The sequence below is a fragment of the Megalops cyprinoides genome, chromosome 4, assembly GCF_013368585.1.
Source record: "Megalops cyprinoides isolate fMegCyp1 chromosome 4, fMegCyp1.pri, whole genome shotgun sequence".
NCBI classification, from domain to species: Eukaryota; Metazoa; Chordata; class Actinopteri; order Elopiformes; family Megalopidae; genus Megalops; species Megalops cyprinoides.
Window position 1 is genome coordinate 14,332,472 of NC_050586.1, and position 22,586 is coordinate 14,355,057.

The window sequence follows — 22,586 nt, forward strand, 5'->3', positions numbered from 1 at the left end:
CATAAATTAATAAGCATAAATTGTCCCTGTGCTGTGTCATATCATGTGATGTGTTGCAATGTATGGATTACATTACATTATTGCCATTTAGCAGATGCTCTCACTCACAGGATATTTCTTTATTATGTGTACCTATAGCTGTTCTTGTGTTGTGCTGCAATGTATAGACTTTCCTGTACTGTGTTACTGTGTAAGTATGCCCCAGTCTTAAAGTTACAGTTACAGCAGACATTCTCTGTGTTTTCTGACTATGTGCGAACAACGTACCTTCTGGCAGGTCTCTATAAACTCATCAATGGTCACCACTCCATCTCGGTTCCGATCCATTTTCTGTAGAGGAAAGGGAGAGGGAGAGACAGGGAGCAATTAGTGGACACTGCGTCAGCCTAATTTTGTCCCCAGTAGAGTTAATTATTAATCTTCCCAGCTGTCTGACCAAATCCTATTTTTCACAAAAATCCCAGAAGAACTAAATCTGTGGATAATGATCAGGGAGGGGAAAAATGCTGTATGCTTCAGAATAACGAGAACCAACCCAATGCAATGAACTCTGGCAATTATATGTTTATATTGTACGTGGAAACGAGCCTGGTGTGTGTATAGGGGTTGGGTGGGGGAGGGGGGGTGCAAGCACCTGGAAGAACTTCTCCACATGTTCAAAGGGGGCGTCATCTCGCACGCTGGGGTAAGTGTACCTTCCCATCATGTCATAGATGGATTTCATTATTGCCAGCATCTCCTGTGAGATCACACACAGAACATCCCGTTCAACATACCCACACGATAATAACACAGACCCACATGACACGTACTCACTTGTGCACATAAGGCCCTCACCTCTTTAGTAATGTACCCATCCTTGTTGATGTCGTAGAGATTGAAAGCCCAGTTCAGTTTCTCCGTCACTGAACCCCTCAGCAGCACAGACAGTCCAATCACAAAGTCCTGCCAAAGACACCATAAAGCAGCAACAACACCAGCACTGTTACGTTCACTGAGACTGCAATGGGTCCGCATTGCAAAATGAACCCCCTGCTGCTGGGCCAATGACTGACAGTACTTCTGCAGGCCTTTCTTCTGAATGAACAGGGTTGTAAAACACCCTCCTACCAAGTTCCCATGCATGTGATTATGGACTTATGTGCCTGTGTTCATTAATTGATGAACAAGCGCAACCACCTCTGTTTCTCTTGGGTCTGTATGGTCATTAACTCTGGTGAATGTGCAGGTGTAATGAGAGGACTGGGATGTGATTACAGCATTATGAATGCATGCAGTGAGCACTCACCTCAAAGCGAATGGAGCCATTTCGGTCTATGTCAAACGCGTTAAACAGGAAATGAGCATAAGTTGTAGCATCTGTAGATAAAGGAAGTGAGGGCAAATTCATTCACTAGACCAACATTCAGTGTTTATTCCACTACTCTCAAGAGATATAAAATGCTGCATTTATTATTATTTCATCATTATTATTTATGATATTTATAACTCCCAATTAGTCTTATGTACTATCTTATGTAGATTTATCGTGATTGGCGCCTTTTTTCACTCTGTATTTCCTGCTAATATGTTCCACCTCATGCTTTAAACCACCATCCCATGTTCATTCATATCTTCATAAACCTCAGTGCTGTTTACATCCAGTCTCTCCCTCTCCATTTTATTCAGCCTTACTGGCATCACAAGGACTGCCTAAGCCTTCGCTTAAATCTTTATTTAACCATCATAAAACGGGATCACGAAGTGGGAATGGTGACTTTGAGAAGATCATCTCACCTCCTTGGGGAAAGAACTGAGAATAGATGGACTTGAATGTGTCCTCATCCACCAGCCCACTGGGACACTCCTGGGCGAAAGAGAGAGAGAGAAAGAATGAGGGAGGGAGGACTAAAATTCAATCCTGGTTCTATTAATGGAACAGCTTCGAAGAAACATGAGCATCTTTGTAACATTGCAACAGCTACTCTGAATGAAACCTTACCGGGATAGTCTGAGAGACCAAAAACAAAAATAACAAGCTACAATTTTATAAAAAAATGATAAGCAGACGCTCGTGTACACGGCAGCATCTTAGATTCTGTTTCTGATGGATTGATGTCTATATGGAGTGTTACAGTCCAAGAAATTTCGTTGCTGTGAAGGAACAGAAGTGCACAGTGGCAAATTTGAGGTTACATGGGTAATGTAGTTTATAGGAATACATTCAACTCAAGAGTTTATTAATAGTTGAATGGGAACAGGTGACAGTAGTTTTACAAGTATCTTTGTAAAAAAGTTGAGCGATTTTGCGTATTGAGAACATGCCTTGATTTCAGTTTTAATTGAGTGTGCTCAAGGTGATGGTGATGAAAGTTTTGTGTCCTTGAAAACTCTAAAAACATTCAAACTGTAGACACATCGTGCTTGCATGCACACACTTGCACATGTACACATACACATACAGTCCCAGATATGGAATGCGCACACACAGATTCACACGCACACACACACACACACGTATGTATGCGCAAGTACACACACACACACATACACACACATAGAGCCTAGCCTCACATTCTTGAAGCCCCTGTAGAGAGACTGCAGCTCTTTCTTGGTGAACTTGGTCTGGGCCTGCAGCTGCTCCAGCCCCTCTGGTTGGTGCCGCACTGTGGACAGCTCCAGATCACTGTCGCTGCTGTCTGTGTGAGAGAGAAAGAGGGGGGACAAAGGGAGGGGGGAGAGAGGGAGGGAGGGTGAACGGGAAGAGAGGGGGAGGGGGACAGCAAAATTGAGGGTAAGGTGTGGGTTGCAAGGGAGAAAGAGGAGGGGGAGGGAGATCAAGACCGAATTGTAAAAAGTAAAAAAGAGTGAGAATGGGGGAGAAAAGGAGGAAAACTCAGAGTAAAAAGAAAGTGTAAATAAAGAAAGAAAGAGACAGAAAAACAGAGAGCAGGAGCAGAAAGTGATGGATTTAGAGCGATAGAGGAGAGAAAGTTCAGAGGGACAGAGAACTGGTCAGGGTTATGTCGTGCTACTACTTACCATCTGTGGCACACACACACAAACACCCGCACACGCACACACATGGAGAGAGGGCGGGACAGAAACAGGAGGAGAGAGAGAGGGACAGAAGGAGCGAGAGAAAAAACAGAGAAAAATACAGGTTAAATCAAAACACCACATCGCCTCAAGAGTGTGACTGGACTCCAGGTACAGAAGGAGAAGAGGAATGGAGAGAGAGAGAGGTGATGAAGTTGACAGACAGAAACAGTTTGCCTGAGTTGCACACAGCATGATCAAGTCTATGCAGTTCTTAGCGACATGACTGTGCAGTAATGACATGGTATGAAAGTAAAGAGTTAAAAACACTTCACACAAGATGAACGTGCCTAATCTTTATATGCATGAGCTCTGTTTCAGACCCAAATGACAATCAAGACAGTGGATCATCCCTGTCAGAAACAAAAAGAAATTTACACATATCAGGGAATGGTATGATTCACAGTATCAAAGTGCACTGCTCTGAAAGACATCCATCCTCTCTCTTCCTGCTGCTCTTACCCTCGTCCTCTCTCTCACCTGTCTCGGTGATGTCGATGAGCCCCAGCAGGTGCATAAGTTTGAGGAACATGAAGACCAGGCAGACAATGCCCACGGTCTGCAAGCCCTCCGTCTCCCACCTCACACTCATCTTTGCTCCTTCCTCTTTTCCTCTACTCCTCTTTCCGGGCTTCCAGCAAGACCTCTCCAGTCGCTCAAACACACAGTCTTCTCTTCCTCTTTATTGCTGTCTTGCCCCTCTCCCAGTCCCTCACTTTCAAATATCTATGCCCACATCTCATTACACTCACAGCACATCACAGAGCTGGTTTACAACAGCTGTCCTGGCCAAAGATCAAGACTCAAAACTTTTACTGCCTTGTTTAGCCTGAGTTTCGAATCACCGAAGATGAGCTGACGTAAATAAACATGTCTTCCTTAATTGTTTGATAGTGACTGGAACATACTCACAGTTGACGATCTCCAGTGAGCAAAAATACAAATTCAAATTCTGTAAATTGAGTAGATGGACTCAAAACCCTTCTGGAAAAACAGCCAGTTTAACTATCAAAACTTTCTGTAGAATCAATGTAGTTCTCTTTCTATAGAAAAATTCATGTCAGAGCGCTCCAAGAGGGAGACAAACTAAGGTATCTTCCTTAGTTGCTTGATTTCCTGTGTCTACCTGATATTCCGTTAAATAAAAAAGATGAAAATCTTGGCGGCAATCAAATTATAGAAATACTTTATGCTGCTCTAAAACTCTCACAATCTCGTTCTTTCTTTTGCTGTCTCTGCTTTCCTCCTCTCATGTAATTCCTCTCGATTTCCATCCCACTCTCCTCTCTGTCATTCTCTCCATCTCTTTTTGTCTCTTCCTCTTTAACCTTTTACTCTGTCCTACGTTTCTAAAATGGCTAGGGGAATTAAACTCCCTCCCTCTAGCCTAGACTCCTCAACCAAGTCTAGAAGAGGCAAAAAAAACACCCAGTTCCAATTATGTAGACATCTATATCAATTATGAATAATAAAAAAAAAAAACGGCACTGCATCACGACCTCAGCAAAATGCACACTGGAATGCCAACAAACCCAATATCAATATGCACGGATATCAGCATATGGAACCCACTATTGTTCTTGTATCGTTAACAATGACATTGTACACACCTCTCTGAGGTGTTGTAAACCGTTTATTAGACAAATTAACATCTTCTCCACTTGTATGCAAATGGTTGTATATCAGCTACACAGGAGTACTGCACGGATGAATTTTGAATATTTGAATACAACATAACCATCCTACTTAATACAAGTAAAAAATCAATATTCCTTTAAAGATGCCACATTGATATAATCTGAAAAGGTGTCCTAATTCCCATCTCCCCAGCCTTCTGAACTAGTTCCTAACTAATTGTTCTTTCCATTCTCTTGAGTTCTTTAATGTGGCAGTCGTCAGAGGCCTTAATACTGTCATCATCGCGGGAGCCAATGAACCGATGGTCTCCAGAGACCCGTGACAGTTGGTAACATGCCAGTTGTGTAAAGCGTCATTGTCCTTTTCTCTGTTAGTCGATGATCGGTGAATTCTATCGTACTAATGACACCAACACATCATATTGGGTTATGCCAAAGCAAAAAACAAAAAAGATCAATAACATAAGAAGCTGGGGTAAACTGAGTGAGGAAATCATTAGAGATGAGAGGGGAAAAAATGAAAATGACAATCTGTTTCCAGTCACTCTAAATTAAGTGTGCCCTGTTATTGCTGTTAATTGATTTAAACAGACTTCTACAATGTGAGACTGGTGACTGCTTTCATAATTACTGCCCTCTAGTGGTAAAAAAAATACAATGACTTTTATGTAACTGTCCTTTCATCCAAAGTGGGAAAGTTCTTGTTGTAAAGGTGTAGTATTGGTTTGGAAGTGAGTATACAGAGAAAATGAGAAGTATATGTGGGGGTATAAGGGGAACGGTAGATACAAAACATAACAGTGAGAGTTCCCTGCTCTTTCATGTTTAAGTGAACTATATCGGGCCAGGCCTTATCGATCTTCTTCAGACGTCCCCAGCCATTAGCCCTCAGTAGATCTGATTACATTGACGCTGCACACATTAGATTTATTTAGCCTCCCCAAATCCAAAAATAAACATGGTGCAACATGAAAAGAGACCTTTTCTTAAAAATAGCTGCAGCATTACTCCTAAACCTTCTAAACAAACCCCCCAGATCCATTGGAGTCGTGCACCAGGGCCACGCATCAAACAACATTTAAAATATATGCAGTGTGTACAAGCTGTGTCAAACATAGTAGAATGCTGTAACATTATTTACATTAGTTACACTGAATCCCACACAGAACCTTAGAAGTTTCTTGGAAGTTTTCAGGGAAAATTATGTTGGACCTATGCAAATGGTCAAATTATGCAGCATAAGTCCACATCTGCTGCTTGGTTATCTTAGTCTAAATTTCAGAAATACAATTTATGAAATGTATAGAATGGTGTATTACTAATATACTCATACATGATTATAATAACTGTGATCATAACATTATGAATTATATTTAACAGTGACAACCGCAATCAAAACTAATAGAGTATTTTTATGCACTTGAAATGGAGACAGTTTTTCTCTGGATGGTACAGTCAAACATTCTCATCTCTGTGTGAGTTTTTTATTTTAAGCTGTAACTATATTTTTTCATTTGATTTCCCCAAGTAAACTTGGAACAATTCCTGTCAAAATAATTACATTGTTTTGCAAATTCACAATATCTGACCAGTTTTGTTGTGTAAGCATGTGTTTAGCATGTAGTTGCCTATGTTTGCTGATGCTGATCTGATGTTGACTCATTGCATACAATTGAAAGATGAAGAGGCATTTTTCACACATTCTCTTTTGCAAAAGGACAAAAGTCATGGGCTCTTACAAACAGACATGATACACTGACACACACACAGGTGAGTGACCACTAGGACCCACACAACTGGACATACCTGTTCTGATGTCAAATGAGCTGTAGCCAGGTGTGAGGCTCTAAATTATTTAACTGGTAAAACATGCCAGGGACCTTTTGCACCTGTGTCTGTGTATGTGAGACGGTCAGGAAGGGGTCATGGGGATTTGTTTTGAAAGGCTTCCACTGCATAAAGAAAATATGAGATCTCTTTGGGACAATCTGAAACCTACCACACACATAGTGGTACCTAATTGCGTTTATGATTGCACCTGTCTGTATGATCGTAATGAAAACAGAAACTGTCATGTCAAATGGGAAAAGAGAGGCAGACAAGCGCTTTGTACCTCATATTGATTCAACTAAAAGCTGTGGGACAGACAAGTACAATATTAAAAGGAACGTTCAACATCATAAAAAGAACAGAGGTTCAGACGAAAGGAGAAAAAAAAATTGAAAATATCAAAAGATAGGTGGGAGTCTTGTAAGAACAATGGCTGCTCTGAGACTGAGATGGAGGGATAGAGTGAGAAGGAGTGGCGGAGAGGTGGAGAGGTAGAGAGGAAGTGCAAAGCAGATGACGTAGGAAGAGGGGGTGAGCACCTGGGGGGGCACTGAGGTGTGGCCAGTGTCCTTCAGGGCTCCTTTCGAGAGACTGCAGGCTCCATATTTAGCCAGCAGTAAAGAAAGACAGCTCAATACTGCATGTATAATTAATGGCAAGTAATGCTAGACTGGGGTGTAGGCGCTGACTCCCTCAATACATGAACTGAGGGAGATGGAGTGAAAGAGAGATGGATGAAAAGAGAGGGGACTGGGGGAAAGGAGGCAGGGACATTGTTAGACCAGGGGAGGGAGAGACTGGGGATGGAGGGATTAAGAGAGAGGATGGACGCAGTCAGGGAAAACTCTAGCACTGACTGGAAGTCACACAGATGACTACACTGACCATTTAGAATGCTGGTACTGTCAGAGATTGATGTCCAAACTGTACAAATGAATACATATGATTCCACAGCACATAAATAAGGACAAGCTTTGTTAAAACACAATTTTTCTCTCATGACAGTACTTTATCCCAATCAAGTTAACCGGTTCCCCGTGGTATTTTTGTGAGAAAATTAAACCCCAGGGAAAGTGTCGGATGAATCATGCACTTGTATATAAGCCTTCTAAGGGTCAATTTATTGGTAAGTACTTAGTTTGTCCAATGAAACTATTTGCTTTGGGGCCATTTAGGGGACCTTGTGTCAACACATACTGTATTAGTAATCAACCTACATTGTAAGACAAAACAAAATATTGTGAAGTATTGTATTGTATTACAAAATATTGTAACAGCTTAACATGAAACGGCTGTAATTATTATTACTGGTGTTTTCATTGATTATGCAATATTTAATATGCTAATTTTTAGGTTTAGTTAAACTGAACCCACTGTAACAAGCTAATTGTTGCAAAAATATTCATATGATACATGATAAAATCAGCACCAAGCTAACTAGAATACTATGTGAGCTGATAGCAAGAGTTATTACATGAAAAAACGGAATATGATCATTTATAATTCAATTCAACAACCTAACAAAAGTATTATGTACATTAGCAGCTGGTGTTGTCACACCAATAAATATAGTGACATAGAATGTCCTGAGAGTGTCAGAAATACTGCCCTTTCTCTGTAAAGTCTTCATAAATTCTGTGCATTCCTCAGTTAAATGAAAAAAAGATAAAAATATGCATTCACTTTAACATACAGTACTATCCGGCGGTAGAGTCACAGAGAATATGCATTAAAATAATACTAGTACATTATTGCATTTCTTCAAACATGCTGGTTAACCATGTAATGTTATGGACATATAATAACCAAACTGAATTAGATAAATACATGTTGAAAATAATTTCCTTGTCTATCTGTGATCTTGTCTACATGTATCAGTGTAAAAAGATCAATAAAGATCGTTCGAGCATTTTGGAAAATCCCTCTTATACCATTCACCATTGGGCAGATATCACATTTAAAATGTGCTGTTCATCCAACAAAGTGTTATTAAGCGATTAGTGGAAGACAGCAGACACAAAGTGTTCAGTTGGCACACACAGACAGCCAGACAAATGCTCTTGGCTGGGGCTCCAGGCAAAACATGAACTCTGAAAAAAAATTGTAACATCAACATTTCCGTTTCTGTTGAAGATGCCTCACTTAATACTTGGTATACAAATTTTTTTAATTGCAAGCTCCCACCTTCAAATGTAATCACATATCTATAGAATCCATGGCAATGGTCAAAACAGAGCCACTTTTACAGGGTAACAGAAAGGAGCTGGTGAACTGTTATACATTTACAGAGATGTGATGTCAAAACGACACAATACCCACTGCCAATCAGCTATCTCTCAGTTCTTGATAAGTTCCATCTGGTACCATCCTATGCTACGATTGGATGACACCAGTCTGATTAGAGTTTTTCTCATTAGAGACTTTTACAAGAGATCATCATATAACTGAAAAACAGACAACTGAGACAATTACACATTTTCTTACTTTAAATTTGTCTAAATGTTCTATTGACCTTAAAATGACCGGTTTTCCTTAGCAATAGTTTTCCATGGTGTTTTTACTATTTTGGATTGCTATGAAATAGCCTTGACAAACAGGATCCATTCATATAAGGCAGAAAATCTAGCCTGATCTGCATATAATCTAGTATACTTCATTTATACTTCATATACTTCTATTATCCACACTTCAGGATTTACATGTCAGTGTTATGACAAGATAATACACAATTGTTTTATTTTCAGTTTAGGAACCCTGTCACCTTTGGGAAATGAGGAGCGACACAGACACTCCAAGCTCACTTTAGTCATTGCTACCACTGAGATGATGCAACATTACCTCACAATAGTCCCCACGTCTTCAGATTCTAGGGTTATCCCGGGAACGTGCGACAACCCACTACATGCTGATGATCACGTTTCAAGGTTATTTTCACTCCTTTACCGCCATGCAGTCAAGAGAATGCCGGATGTGATCCCCAAAGGATTCAATGAGCATTCTGACAAACAAAACCTTTATCAAGTTTGTTAAGGACATTTCTCACCTCACGGGGACCACAAACCCACAGACTCAAACTGCAATGCCTACCTGGTTCACCTCTGCTCCCTCCACCTCACCTCCCCAATACTGCATAAGCCTGCTGCCTAAAGGAATTCCTCCTCAGTATCACATTAATCTGCCGGTCAGCTGTCTGAGCTGTGCATAACCATGACAGCTGCAGGGGGGGGCCTCCCCAGCCCTTACCTTCCAAGGACATGGGCTCCAGGATGCCAAACTGCTTGAGCACGGCCATGAAGAGGATGATGACCACGCCAATGGCAAACAGCTCCATGCCCTGAATCCCCATGGTGGGCTGGCAGGGTCGCACTCGGCCGAGCTGGGGGGCAGAGCTGCAGAGCGCTAGCAGGGACTAGCAGAGATGGCGAGCTGGCTGGGGGAAGCCGAAAGCATTCTGGACCAGCATTAGAACGTGGCTAGCAAAGTGGACCGACGCAGAGAAGACCCTTGCACAGCAAAGCGTACGAACCAGCGCTGAACCCTGCCCCTTGTGTCCAGTCCAGCGTCAGAGGTCTGGGATGAAGAGATCCAATTTTGTAAGGAGACGGAAGAGAATAACAGCTTCTTTTCAAAGTCGACGAGGGGCTTGTTTTTCTCAAAATCCGCGTGAAGAAATCTCTACATCTGGAAAAAAATCCTTGTAGAAGTGGGAGAAATTTTCGTCACAAAGGTGCACAGGTGAAGCCCCGCGTGTCCTGGTAGTGTGCCTGAGGGAGTATTCTCCACTATGAACTGCAAGCGCTAAATTGGGGTCAGGGGGACATGGCAACATGACACACTAACTGACTCTCTGATGGACTGACTCAGAAGCACTCTGGCTGATTGGCTGACACACTGAATCAGGAGCACGGTAACTACAACATACTGCTGAGTCTACTCCCCACGAAACTAGTACAATAACCCACAGAACAGAAAATGATGATGGAGAGGCCATGTGACATGGGAGCACACACGTTCCCTCTAAGCGGAATATAACTTTTGGAAAACTTCATTTAGTGTCCTTTTCGATTTTGTATTTCATTAACACTTCTTCCCTCTTTCTCCTACATGCACATGCCAGCCTGTCAAACAGTGCTCAAAACTAGTGATAGAAAATGAGGGCACAGCTCAATCCCTTTGAGACCGGGATGCAAACAGAGTTTTGACCCCCCATCCTTTGGAGAAAGCCTTCCTCCTGTGTCACTCGATCTGCTTCCCCCTCACATTAGGTTTCCACATATCCTTGGCAATCCCCCAAAACTTCTGCTCTCCTGTTGACGTTTCCTGATACAGTCTTTGGCTTCGGGTCCTTCTTCCTCCCCTCCGTATCCTCCTCGCCCCCCTCCCCTCTCCGGTCAGTGGTGGGTGCCAGTCCTGTCACCCTCTTCTTGACATCTTCCCTTGGCCACAGTGGATAGCTCAAACAGAATGCTAGATTTGAGCGACGTGCTCACAGAGTCCATTCGTTCACCAGATGGAAGCGTTGTCCACTGAAATGAAAGGCTTTGTGCTTGTCTCTCTCTCCTTCGTCCTCCTATCTTCAAAGGGGGTATCCCTTTGGCGGTCCACAACCTCCTTCCCCTATCCCTCCTCTCTGCTCGTGTTCCCTGTACCCTTTCGCAGTCGGTGCCACAGTCTCCTGTGCCTTCGTTCTCCGACATCCACGCCAAAGGCTGCTCTCTCTCTATCTCTTCTTTCAACTCGTACTCTCTTTCCTCCCTCCCTCCCTCTCTCTCCCGCTCTCTTTCTCAGTGTCCCGTAAGAGACTACAGATGCTTGAACTCGGCAGGTCTCGCTATCCACTCCACCTCTCTGTCCATCTCCCCTCCTCTCCCTGTCTCTGTGTCCATCCCACACCCCCCCGCTCTCTCTCTCTGCTCTCTCCTCCCGCTTTCATGCCTCCTCTCTCTCTCTCTCTCTCTCTCTCAAGCCACAATCCACTTCTTCTCCTCTTTTTCCCTCAATCCCGTTCTTGCTATCTCTTCTGTCCGACCGCAGTCCCCTGCTCCCTCTCTCCTCACAATGATATCAGCTTGGATGCCAGGAGAAAAGTCTCTTTTTTTCCAAACTCAGAGAGGGAGTGAGAGAGAGATAAGAGGGATCATATTCCAGGGACACCCCCACCAGTACTCCCACCCTCCCTCTGCTTCTCCCTCTCCTCCTCGGATAACAGGCTCAGAGAGCATCGTAGGAGAGACACAGGGCTCAACGTCCTAAAGCCCACACAGCAGAGGCCCATAGTTTTCAGATTCCAGCCCAGTTAATGCTCAGTGTGGAACTTCGTGGAACCCAGAATACCAGCTGGCTTCACTTCCACTGAGCTTGCGTACACACACAGACGCTCACATGCACAAACACACACATACACACATTGACACACAAATATTATTAAATAATAAGGCATTTATGAAAGGTGCAACCCAGTCTGGTTGTCAGTGCAGATGTTCTATAGGCAGAGGGATTCCTCTCAGAATGCATGGACATGCATAAAGTGCTTGGACAGATATGCAGTGTATTGAACATTTCTGTTCAATTAAGAACATCATAGGACTGAACACACCTGAAAATTTCCAGGTCAGACCAGTGGGGATGGAAGGAGGTGTATCTGGACATAAGTCCTTGAAGAAACACTGGTTTCATCTACCTGCCTAAGAATCAGCCCAGTTTTGAAGTCAATTCTCAGGGAGACAGAAACAATGGTCAAGAGGCAGGAGAGGGAGGTTTTTAACAAGCAGAGATGGATCAAGGTCTCCTTCATTGCTCCATAACAGGAAAAAAATGTGTCAAAACATCAATCAGAGATGGAGCATAAGTAACAATCCATACATTCTCTCTCTCTTTCTCTTGCTCTCTCTTTACATGCCTCAGTTTCAAGCATCAGCTATCATTTAATCACCCTTTTGCATCACTGAGTTTTCCAAACTAAAGAAAATGACTGAGATAATGGTATGGTTCTGTCACCAGCCTGCAGTTAACCCATCAAGTCTCTGCCACAATGAAAATCCCCCTTTTATTGAATCTGATGCATTCTTGGTGTCAGTTACACCCAGGTAGGGCAAAACTTTGTACTCTGATGTCACGGCGGGGCTAACCTCTTGCTGTGAGGATTCTGTGAGATCTTTACAGGAAAATGAAGCTCCAGTATCAGTGATCTGACTGGCCCACCCTTTAAATGTACAAATGTTAAACTTGTATAGTCACTTGTGGATGATAAAACAAACTGAAAAAATCTTCTCAGTACGTCTTTACTTTTCACCAACCTTTTCACCATAACTTGTGAAACAGAGCTGCCAGAAGTAACAGGAAGGATCTCTGATATGAAGTTGTGTTTGCTGACACAGTGCAGTGCTCACATCAGCACTGATCTGTATCAATGCACATCACTGTCAGCGTAGAGTGTTGTGTTCTCAAGGTGTGTCAGGGCCGATCAGCCCGTCAATCTATCAGGCTGTGTGCACGTGTGTACGTGCATATGCGTTTGAATGTGTGTGTGTGCGTATGTGTGTGTGCAAGTGTATGCGTGTGCCTGTCAGAGAGTAGAAGAGGAGGCAGAGGAGAGGCATAGTTTATAACTGATGAGTTTGCACTTACTAATGCACTGAGTTAAAGATGATGGAGACAGTGAAGGTAAGAAGAGGAGGAGGAGGAGGAGGAGGGGTGAAGCAGGAGAAATCGATAAGTCTCTTTCTCTATTTCTCTCTCCCTCTCTCTCCACCAGCAATAAGAATGGGGACTGGGCTGGGGCCAGAGAAGCTATTAATGGGACAGACGGAGTGAGAAAGAAAGATGGAGGGAGACAGTCAGAAGAAGAGTCAGAGAAATGACGTGTCCTGATGTTGAAGACAGAGGCCATAATGTTGTTTCATTGAATATTGTCAGGGAGGAGTATCATTTCTTTGCTCTGACAAGCCAATGTATGGGCAGCCATTTTGGTTCAATACAAAGCACTGAGGCTAATATATTACATTTGGTTGCAAGTATTATATTTACCCATAATCCTTTACCTCCTTGCTGAATGTTTACAAGTGCTGTTTTATTCCAGCTACATGAACGACATTCATCCAACCCAATATCTAACTATCCAGCTGCATTTGTAACTTTCTGTCAGATATTTCATGGCTGACCAAGAACAGTGTCTTGTTTAAATTTAATGGGAAAATTACATGATTGTGCACATTCCTGTGACTGCAGTGATGTGTGTGCACGAAGGGAGCCATTTCTATTTGAGACATACATCCTCATTCTCTCACGACAGGCTGTATTTAAAACCCTAGCTCCTGAGAAAAGAGGGGTGCAGGAAATGAAGTGGAGCTTTTAGCTTGCCGGAGTGACGCTGGCCTGTCTCCTCTGAGACGGCCACTAAAACGTTAACAGGTTTTTAAATGATGGACCTTGTGCTGACACAACATTCCACTCAGGAGCTGGGATCCTCTTTACCATCTACCTTCACAGCTTTGCGATATGCACCGCGGCAGCCCGGCACAGCGAAGCCAGACCATGCAGTTTGGGATGACCCATTCAGTCACTCCTCAGGTTAAAGGCTACTGACATATTTGTTCCTCTGAGACCTGGTGGTCCAGTGCAGTGGGTGCGTGACCTTGAGGCTCTAGTTAAATTACATGATGATCCCCCATTACGCTCCAAACATGACAGGCATGTGATAACGTAACCCACGTAGCTGTGCTCAGACTCTACATTTAACACCAATGACCTCAGTGGTTAGGAAGGGTTTTAATAAAAGATGCTGTCAATAATCCAATTAATGGGGCTTCTGAGTGGCTCAGTTTGAAAGGTGCTCATCTCAAATGCAGACTGAGCCCTTTGGCCTGGTTTTGAAACTAGTTGTGTCATTTGACAACAATGAAGATCAGTCGAATGATGAAAAAGTACATATAAATGATGAAAAAGTACATAAAGTACAACTGGGAGCCCGCATAGGCAGAACAAATTGTTTTTGTTCTGCCGGGGATCGGGTGGGTACACCGACAAGGGTCTCTGTGTCTCAGCGCTCTCAGGCACCCTGTGAGTCGTGAGACACCCGTGCATTGTTCAGATGAAAGCCTCCAATCGGTGCCCACCTCACTGTGGTGCACTGTGGATCTGTGCAAAAAAATTAGCCATTGGCTACATGCTGATAAATCATAGGATTGAATTAATCTTGCCCCAGTGCTCCTGCACAAATGCAGATACTGTTGTGGAGAGACAAGCCTAATTGGCTGCCCCATGTTGAGACTACAATACAAGAACTACAATTCCAACAATGCATCAAGAGACAGTCCAATCAACTCAATATCCAGCGAATGCAGTGGGTTTTGCCCACATCCTCCGCCAGATTATTGAATCTTCCTGACGTGATATTGGCAATAACTGCCCCCTGACCAAGGTTTGTTCATGCAAAAAAAAAAAAAATTATTCATTACAGTCCATTCATTCATTATAGTTTCTCCTGTACACATTAATACATCTGTTTGTGAAAGCAAGATGTCTTAGGCTTCAGAGTGGATGATCTATTAAGAGTCATTTTAAGACATTTTAAACTAAAGTAACATGTCATCCACTTTCATTGCTACCCTTTCCATAACCACTTCCCATCTGTCTCTGTCTTTGGGTCCATTTATCACTCCTACCCTCATGACCCCCCTCCCTCCCTTCTTCTTTCCCTTCCTCCCTCATTTCGCTACTTCCATCCAAACTCATGAGCCTCTCTCTCCTTTCCGCTCACTGTTTTCCCATGTCACGGATAAACACCTATCTCAGCCTGTGGTCAGACCCATTTCCCAATTTCATAAAACGCATACACTCACAAGGCTTTTTAAACTTCACAAGCAATACATGCAACCTTCTGACTCAGCAAACAGCTGACAGCTCTGTTTGCCAAAGAGTAAAGTAAAGCAAGCCTCCTTAGGGAGGACAAAGCATTAGTGTTTCAACGCTTCCTGATGCAACTTTGATTAAGAAAAAAAATGAGTATGTGCAGACTTCTGCCTCTTGACTCTGGGTGCTAAAATACATAGTAGGCATGTATACCACATGGAAGATGATCAGCCTGGCACTGTACAAACCACAAATGTAATAACCACCCACACATATATGCAAATGAATTACACCCTGCCCACAAATGTAACAGCTTCTGCTTACGATGCAACACCCCCTGTACAAAAATATATGACCACACCATAAATGTAACATCGCTCCTTACAAATGTGAAAAAAATGCTCCCTTCCCACACGTCGTACCCTTAGACAATGAATGCAACAACCCCCACTTACAAATACAGCACCTCTTTCTTACAAATGCAATACCCTCTACTTACAAATGGAATACCTCCTTATTATAACAGCTCTTTCTTACAAAGGCAATATTGTACACTATCACAAATGTAATACCCACTGTCAATAAATGCAAAGCACCCTGATAATAAATGTAGGCACTATCCTTGTCCACAACTGTAATGCTTCCTTCTTACAATTATACAATAATACTACACCTTATCACACATATACTAGCCTTGCATACAAGTAAAAAACCATATCACAAATGTGGACAGGTATTCAGTTTGTAGGTACTATGACTGTAATGACGCATCACAGTTCTTGGAATATATAAAATTTTGTTCAGTTCAGAACTGGATAGTAGTGATTAACGGAAGTGGATCCAAGATAGGGATGTAAGTCTGCCCCTTCTGCTGTTTCAGTACCTACCCCTTAAACTAGCACTCTACAGAGGAACAGGGCTGTCTGCTGGCAAGGGGATCAAAGATATCTGATAGAGAGAAACAGATATTTACAGAGGGAGTGCTGATCTCTTGTGGGCAGCAAAGAGCTCTGTCCTGTATCAGACTAAGCAGAGCTATGCTAACCATCAGATATACTGTCTCTGAGTATTGATACTGTTTAGTTCATGCAGACAGACAGGCAGACAGATGGCTACTCAGAACCTGAGAATCACAGCACAGTTAGACAGACAAACAGACAGACAGATGGACAGACGGCACGTGTGGGATGATACAGTGTCCCGAGACAGGCAGATAGTCAGTACCTGAGGGATGGGACCATGCACTGTAACAAACAGGTGGACAGACAGACAGTCAGTACCTCAGTGATAGTCCCATGCACTGAGACAGACAGGCAGACAGACAGACAGACAGGCAGTACCTGAACGATGGTACCGTGCAGTGCTGTGCCTGCAGTCAGACAGGAAGCTTCTGCGTGAGAACCGGCGGCGTGTCTCCAAAGACAAAGTGGCCATCATGCCCCCCATTGCCAGTCAGAATCCCACACACCTCAAATTAGCAGTCAGTCTAACTAAATTCACAGAATATTACATTTTAACATAACATACAGATACTATGTAAAGTTAACTACAGAAAAGGACATAGATTTAAAGACATAGGATTAAATCCTAATTCCATGTAAATCTCATAAAAAGTAGAATATAAAGCCAAATCAGAATGGCCACAATTTCAAGGTCCACTACTGACCACCTCAGCTGAGATATAATATATCAACTGAGAGACAGAGGTACTGACCCAAAAGGTGTGTGTGTCTGCATGCGTGTGCTGTTCTCATTGATATTACCACATTTCCAAGTCTGTTTGGAGACTGCATGTGGTTGCATTTGAGTCACAGAGCAGGACAAGACAGAGAGTGAGCTGGAGAAGGACATCAAAGCCGCTCACCAAATAGCACGACCTTTCCAATAAAACATCACACGTTTTGCCAAGTCTCCTTTGCTATCCCATATCCGCTCTTTTCTCTCTGTCTGCTTTCCTCTCCCTCTCTGAACCTGCAGTTCTTTCAGAATGTCCACTTTTTCCACCTGTCTCATGAATTCACCCATAACAAAGAACAATTAAAACTTTCACTTCCCAGAAGCATCCATTATTTATGCTGTTCTTTGATTTTCGTGTCTCTCTAGATCTTAACTGTGTTTATGTAGGTTTCAAGTACTTTAAATTAAGAGTAAGTAAAGCACTCACTGTTCCAATGTCGTTCACGTTCTGATTATGAATAACTACTGACAGAGAACTCTTTCCCTCTCTCTACTTCTCTCCCTTTCTCCTTATCACTCCAGCTCGAAATACCACTCTCATATCCTGTTCCTCCCAGCCTTAGGTGAATCTGTGTTTCATTTTCAACATTGTCTAAATCTGCACAATGAAAACACACAGGCACTTAATTCAACTGCACAGAGAACATCAGTCAGACTGCCTCTTAGAGTCCTGTGGTTCTCTTGCCCCAGCCTTGGATGCCCTCTAGTGGTAATGCTTGCACAGTCTAGTAATACTGTGTCATTTTTTCACAAAAAAAAAAAAACTAAACTAAAACTAAAGACCACTAAATTGACCACCTTAATTCAAAGACATCAAAAGCATAAACTTCACTTTTGCAGATTCTTAATTGAAATCCCCATATATGCTGCAAGTGATGGTTTCATGATAAAGAGCCTAGGTGTTTTCAGCGGAAAAATTAATTCCATTTGCATGTTTTTAAACTTCACCTTTGCCAATACTGTTTGCTCTGCTTATTAGGCTGTCGCGATTCAAGTAAGTCATGACTAAAAGGAGCATCAGACAGATATTTGCGCATGGATGAAGCTAGAATCAATCTAAACAAAAGATTGAGAAAACACCACAGTGAATGCAACAGGGGACACCAGTGCAGTGTAGCAGTTTAATGGTTAAGTAAGTCCCAAACAGGACACCACCTCTGCTTCTTGTGTAAGGTAGCCTACTTAGCATAAACTGCTTCAGTACATATCAAAGTACATAAAGAGATACGTAACATAATATAAGCTACAGTTTTAAAGGTCACCTAAGGAAATAACGTATTTCAACGAATAGGCCAACATACTGCAACTTTCTGGTGTACATCATTATAGTTAAATAGCACAGCAAATTTATAAAATCACAGAAATATTTAACATGAATACATTTTTACTGTAAAATATTTTACACCTTTTAAATTATATATATATATATTGACTACAGATAAAATGTTGAATTTAATCAGTAATTTAAAAGATGCCACTGTTTTATTTTCAAAGCTGGGTACATTTTATGTTCACACGAATTATTTATGTGAATCCTTCATATTTTAACATGTATTTCAATATTTGGAATAACTATTGCAATGTATAAAAACAAGATTACAGTTGTATGGTTTCTTTGTCGTTAAATGTGGTAAATCGACACATTTTTATTGGAAATACGTCGAGGGATTGCGCTAAGGAAAAACCGTAATGATTCTGAGACTGCCCACAAAGGGGCGCTCTTTCCTTATAATGCAGCGTTTGTGATTTAATACTTTTAATGATATCACAATTGACTTGAAGGAGGAAACGTTCCATGGGTATGAAATGTGAGAGAATATATCAAGTGCTTCTGACTATTTTAAGATTTTAATATGTATGCACAGAGACAGCCTACTTGGCTGTTTTGCAAATCTGCACATTCTATAACAGTGGAATTCTTGATTTACTATCCCTAGAAAAAGAAATAAATAAATATAATAGAAATACAGAAAAATGTAAATGTCTATATTTCTTTCTGGCCACTAATTCAATTCAAAATATCTCATGTTATTACTAATCCCAAAGGATGGAGCTGGCAAGTCTCCTTATATTATATTGTTATTGCCAAACAACTGTATTAGATATTTCATAATCTTTCAGCAGAAAATGAGCAAATAAGTTCATTTCAAAGTCCACTGAATCAGAGAGATCATCAGTCGGATAATTCTGGGAAAACAACCATCAAAATGCTCTGAACTGGAGAGATCAGCAGTCAGATAATTTTGGGAAAAGATCCAAGAATCACTGAAACTTCATGGATTTGGTGACCATGCAGCAGTTAAGCATCAGATCATCTTCATTATTCTCCCAATACAGAGCTTACTTTAAGCCTGGTTTAACCCCAGGGTGAGAGACTTCCTCGGACTATCTCTCTAATTCGCTAATGACTCATTGTTACAGCAAACTCAGTCAACTTGTTTTAGAACATTTATGTCTACGCAAGCAAAAACATCACAACTAGGCGTAATTTTAAAACATTCTTTCCCTCTCCCCTCTGAACTAATGTGAGGAAGATAAATGAAATAAAATGTTTTTTTAGAATCTCTCTGAAGGTGCAAATGGGGCTCTTACAACAGAGGTTATTTTAAGGCAGAATTAGGTTTAGGTAATGGATCGGTTGGGTATTACTGCTCCATCTCTTTGCGGGGATTAGACCATGCACTGCATTATCAAATTCTCAGGGGAGCACACAAAAAGAGAGAAAGAGAGGATTCAGAGGAGTATAAACAGGTCCACAACATCGGGTGATAGTGAACTAATGACCAATATAGTCTCCAGCTCTCTGAAGTTGCAGTTTAAAGACTGGCTGTTGGGATTACTGTAAAATGCTCCCTTTTTTGACAATCCGATATGTTTCCCAGTGACCTGAGATCCAAGTGTGCCTATTTTTCTCGAATTTCATCAAAATCATCATTATTTACTATCAAAATCTAAAACTTCACATTTAAATTTAGTCATCTGGCAGATGATTTCATTCAGTGCAATTGATAAAATTCATCATTTATTCATGTATTCAGTTATTCTGTATTCAAAGGTATACAGTATTATACTTTAACACCATGTAGCTGAACTGGAGGTTTCATTTTTAAAGGAAGTATGTCCCCAATTTTGGCACATGCAACACAGACAGGGACTCATGTTGCAACAGAGGACAGTATCAGTTAATCTACCCTTTCAAACGGAATCTTGAACAATCACATCTGTTGTACAATTCATATAAATATTCATATGAAGTATCACCACTGTAAATGATTGAATTAGCAATCATTTTTCTGTGTGTGTGTGTGCTTTGTGTGAATGAATTCATTAAACTTAAAAAAGGGCATCAGAGGAGAAATCAGATGAGACATCAAGAGCAGAATTTTGTAAAACTATCCACCGATTATGTTGCAGCTATCATTTAAAATGTACAGGTAATCGATGCTTGAAATTAATCCAAAGACTTCTGGGAAATGTAAGTAATTTTTTTTTCAAAATAATCCTCAAGGAAAGTGTTTAGCTTGGTCATACCAAAAACACACCAAACCGATGGCCATTACAAAGCTAATTCCCTTTCATGGGACTTGTTTTCTCAGATACTCACTCTGTGGGTAAGAGTCATTTGGAGCCTCTACACTAGTGGACACTCTGCTTCAGTACCCTGCTGCCCCACACAGCTGACAGGACTTGGGGAAGAGACAGGACTGTCTCTGGGAAACATCACTGCGGAGCTTTTAAATTTCAGAGAGGTTGGCACACTCTCGGTTGTATTCTTGTTACAACACACACAAGTGAGAACTTGGGGGAGACAGGACGAGATGCGGAGACAGAATGAGGGAAAAAGAGCACAGAGATTCAGGGCACAGAGCAGGGAAGAAGGAGGACAGCTAACTCAATATCTGCATACCGGAACAGAAAGACAAAAGGGATACAAACTAAACAACATGGGGACATCCAGACACACAGAGATATTTACTGTGCATCAATGACATACGGACAGACAGACAGAAATGCTAAGCCATAAAAGAGGTATATCAATAGCTGGATACACTTGCACACAGACAAAGTTATAGTCTCTTGAAATCCCTAGCAGACACATATAAGTGAGCTAAACAGACAGCAAGGATTCATGCATTGTCATTGGTTATTATGTAAATATGTTTTTCCTTAAGACCTGTTCAGAAACTTTTATACTGCTTTCAGCTGTGATGAACCTACATGTTGCTTTAAAAGGTTCACAAACGCGGTAAGGCACAACTTTATCTGAGAGCAAAAAATCCAGAGAACAGCTATGACAGCTACAGTCTCTACATTCAGTATTTACATACATCTGCAGAGTAATGTAAGTGATAGTTCTGGAGCTGCAAGGTTGTGGTGTAGAGCGCGGTCAGTCATAGTCTTCTACAGCGCATTCCCTACGTTCAATATGCGAGATGCCCTGAGTTTTATAACAACAAAGAATGAGTCTTCAACAAACCACCAACAGCCAAAATACCTGTATTTTTAAAAAATTTTAAAAATTAAATTATCCATTCTACAACCATTGAGACAAAAAGGAAAGGAATCACTAGACAAGAGGTTCTACTAATAAAATACAGGTTTAAGGAGAGCAATTAATACACTGTAATAAAATGAAAGCAGTAAGCATTAGCTTGCTGTATGTGGACAGAAGCACAGTGTAGTGAGGTGGGGAGGGAGGCAGCTGTACCTTGAGTGAGGGTGCCGGTGATGAAGCCGAAGAAACAGCGTAGCAGTTTGCTCAGCTCCTTCTCACACTCCGCCCTGCACCGGCTCATGGTGACCAGCTCACCTGCATCCGCACCTGCCCCGACCAGAGTGGCCCAGCACTGAGCACGGCACGGCGCCACTTCTTAACACGCAACTCCAGTCAGCACTGAGCACAGCGTAGTCCCACCCCTGAACACTCCACTCCAATCAGCACTGAGCGCGGGGCAGTCCCACCCCTGAACACTCCTCTCCAATCAGCACTGAGCGCGGGGCAGTCCCACCCCTGAACACTCCGCTCCAATCAGTAATGAGCACAGAGGGGTTCCACCCCTGAAAAGGTCACTTCAGTCAGGCCAGAACAAAGAGGGGTTCCACACCTGAAAAGTAGTAGAGTGTACTGAGCACAGAGGGGATCCACCCATGGATGGGTCTCTGAGATCAACACTGAGCACTGTGCACACCTGCCCTGATGTCAGCTTCCCACTCACAACTGAACGCAGTGCTGTCCAGGCTTTGGATGGGTCACACTAGGTCAACAATAAACCCCTGATCCTAAAACCCCAGGATGTGGGCCACCCCAGGGACCACGAGACAGCCCCCAAAACTCCCTCCGTCTTCAAAATCTCAAAATTTCTCGGACTCTGGATCATCTACCTTTTCTGGTTACTTCCACCTCTGTTTCCTGTTTCCTCTCTTCCCTTGTGTTTCCTCAGAGTGCCAGCCCAA

General features: G+C 42.1%; 1 protein-coding gene across 3 annotated transcripts in view; it reads right to left on the reverse strand.

The window, feature by feature from the left end:
- Positions 1-22,586, reverse strand: part of LOC118776367 (calsenilin-like) — a 40,474-nt gene that overhangs the window by 767 nt on the left and 17,121 nt on the right. The window contains exons 1-8 of one of the 3 annotated variants that reach the window (XM_036526686.1): positions 3,559-4,163; positions 3,022-3,024; positions 2,554-2,678; positions 1,777-1,846; positions 1,289-1,359; positions 838-945; positions 635-739; positions 268-330 (exon numbers count right to left, since the gene is read on the reverse strand). In XM_036526686.1, coding sequence (XP_036382579.1) covers positions 268-330; positions 635-739; positions 838-945; positions 1,289-1,359; positions 1,777-1,846; positions 2,554-2,678; positions 3,022-3,024; positions 3,559-3,670 — 657 coding nt within the window. In that variant the 5' untranslated portion in view covers positions 3,671-4,163. Of the gene's footprint in view, positions 1-267; positions 331-634; positions 740-837; positions 946-1,288; positions 1,360-1,776; positions 1,847-2,553; positions 2,679-3,021; positions 3,025-3,558; positions 4,164-14,018; positions 14,022-22,586 lie in introns of those variants that run through there. The other 2 variants (XM_036526684.1, XM_036526685.1) reach the window with 2 other exon arrangements.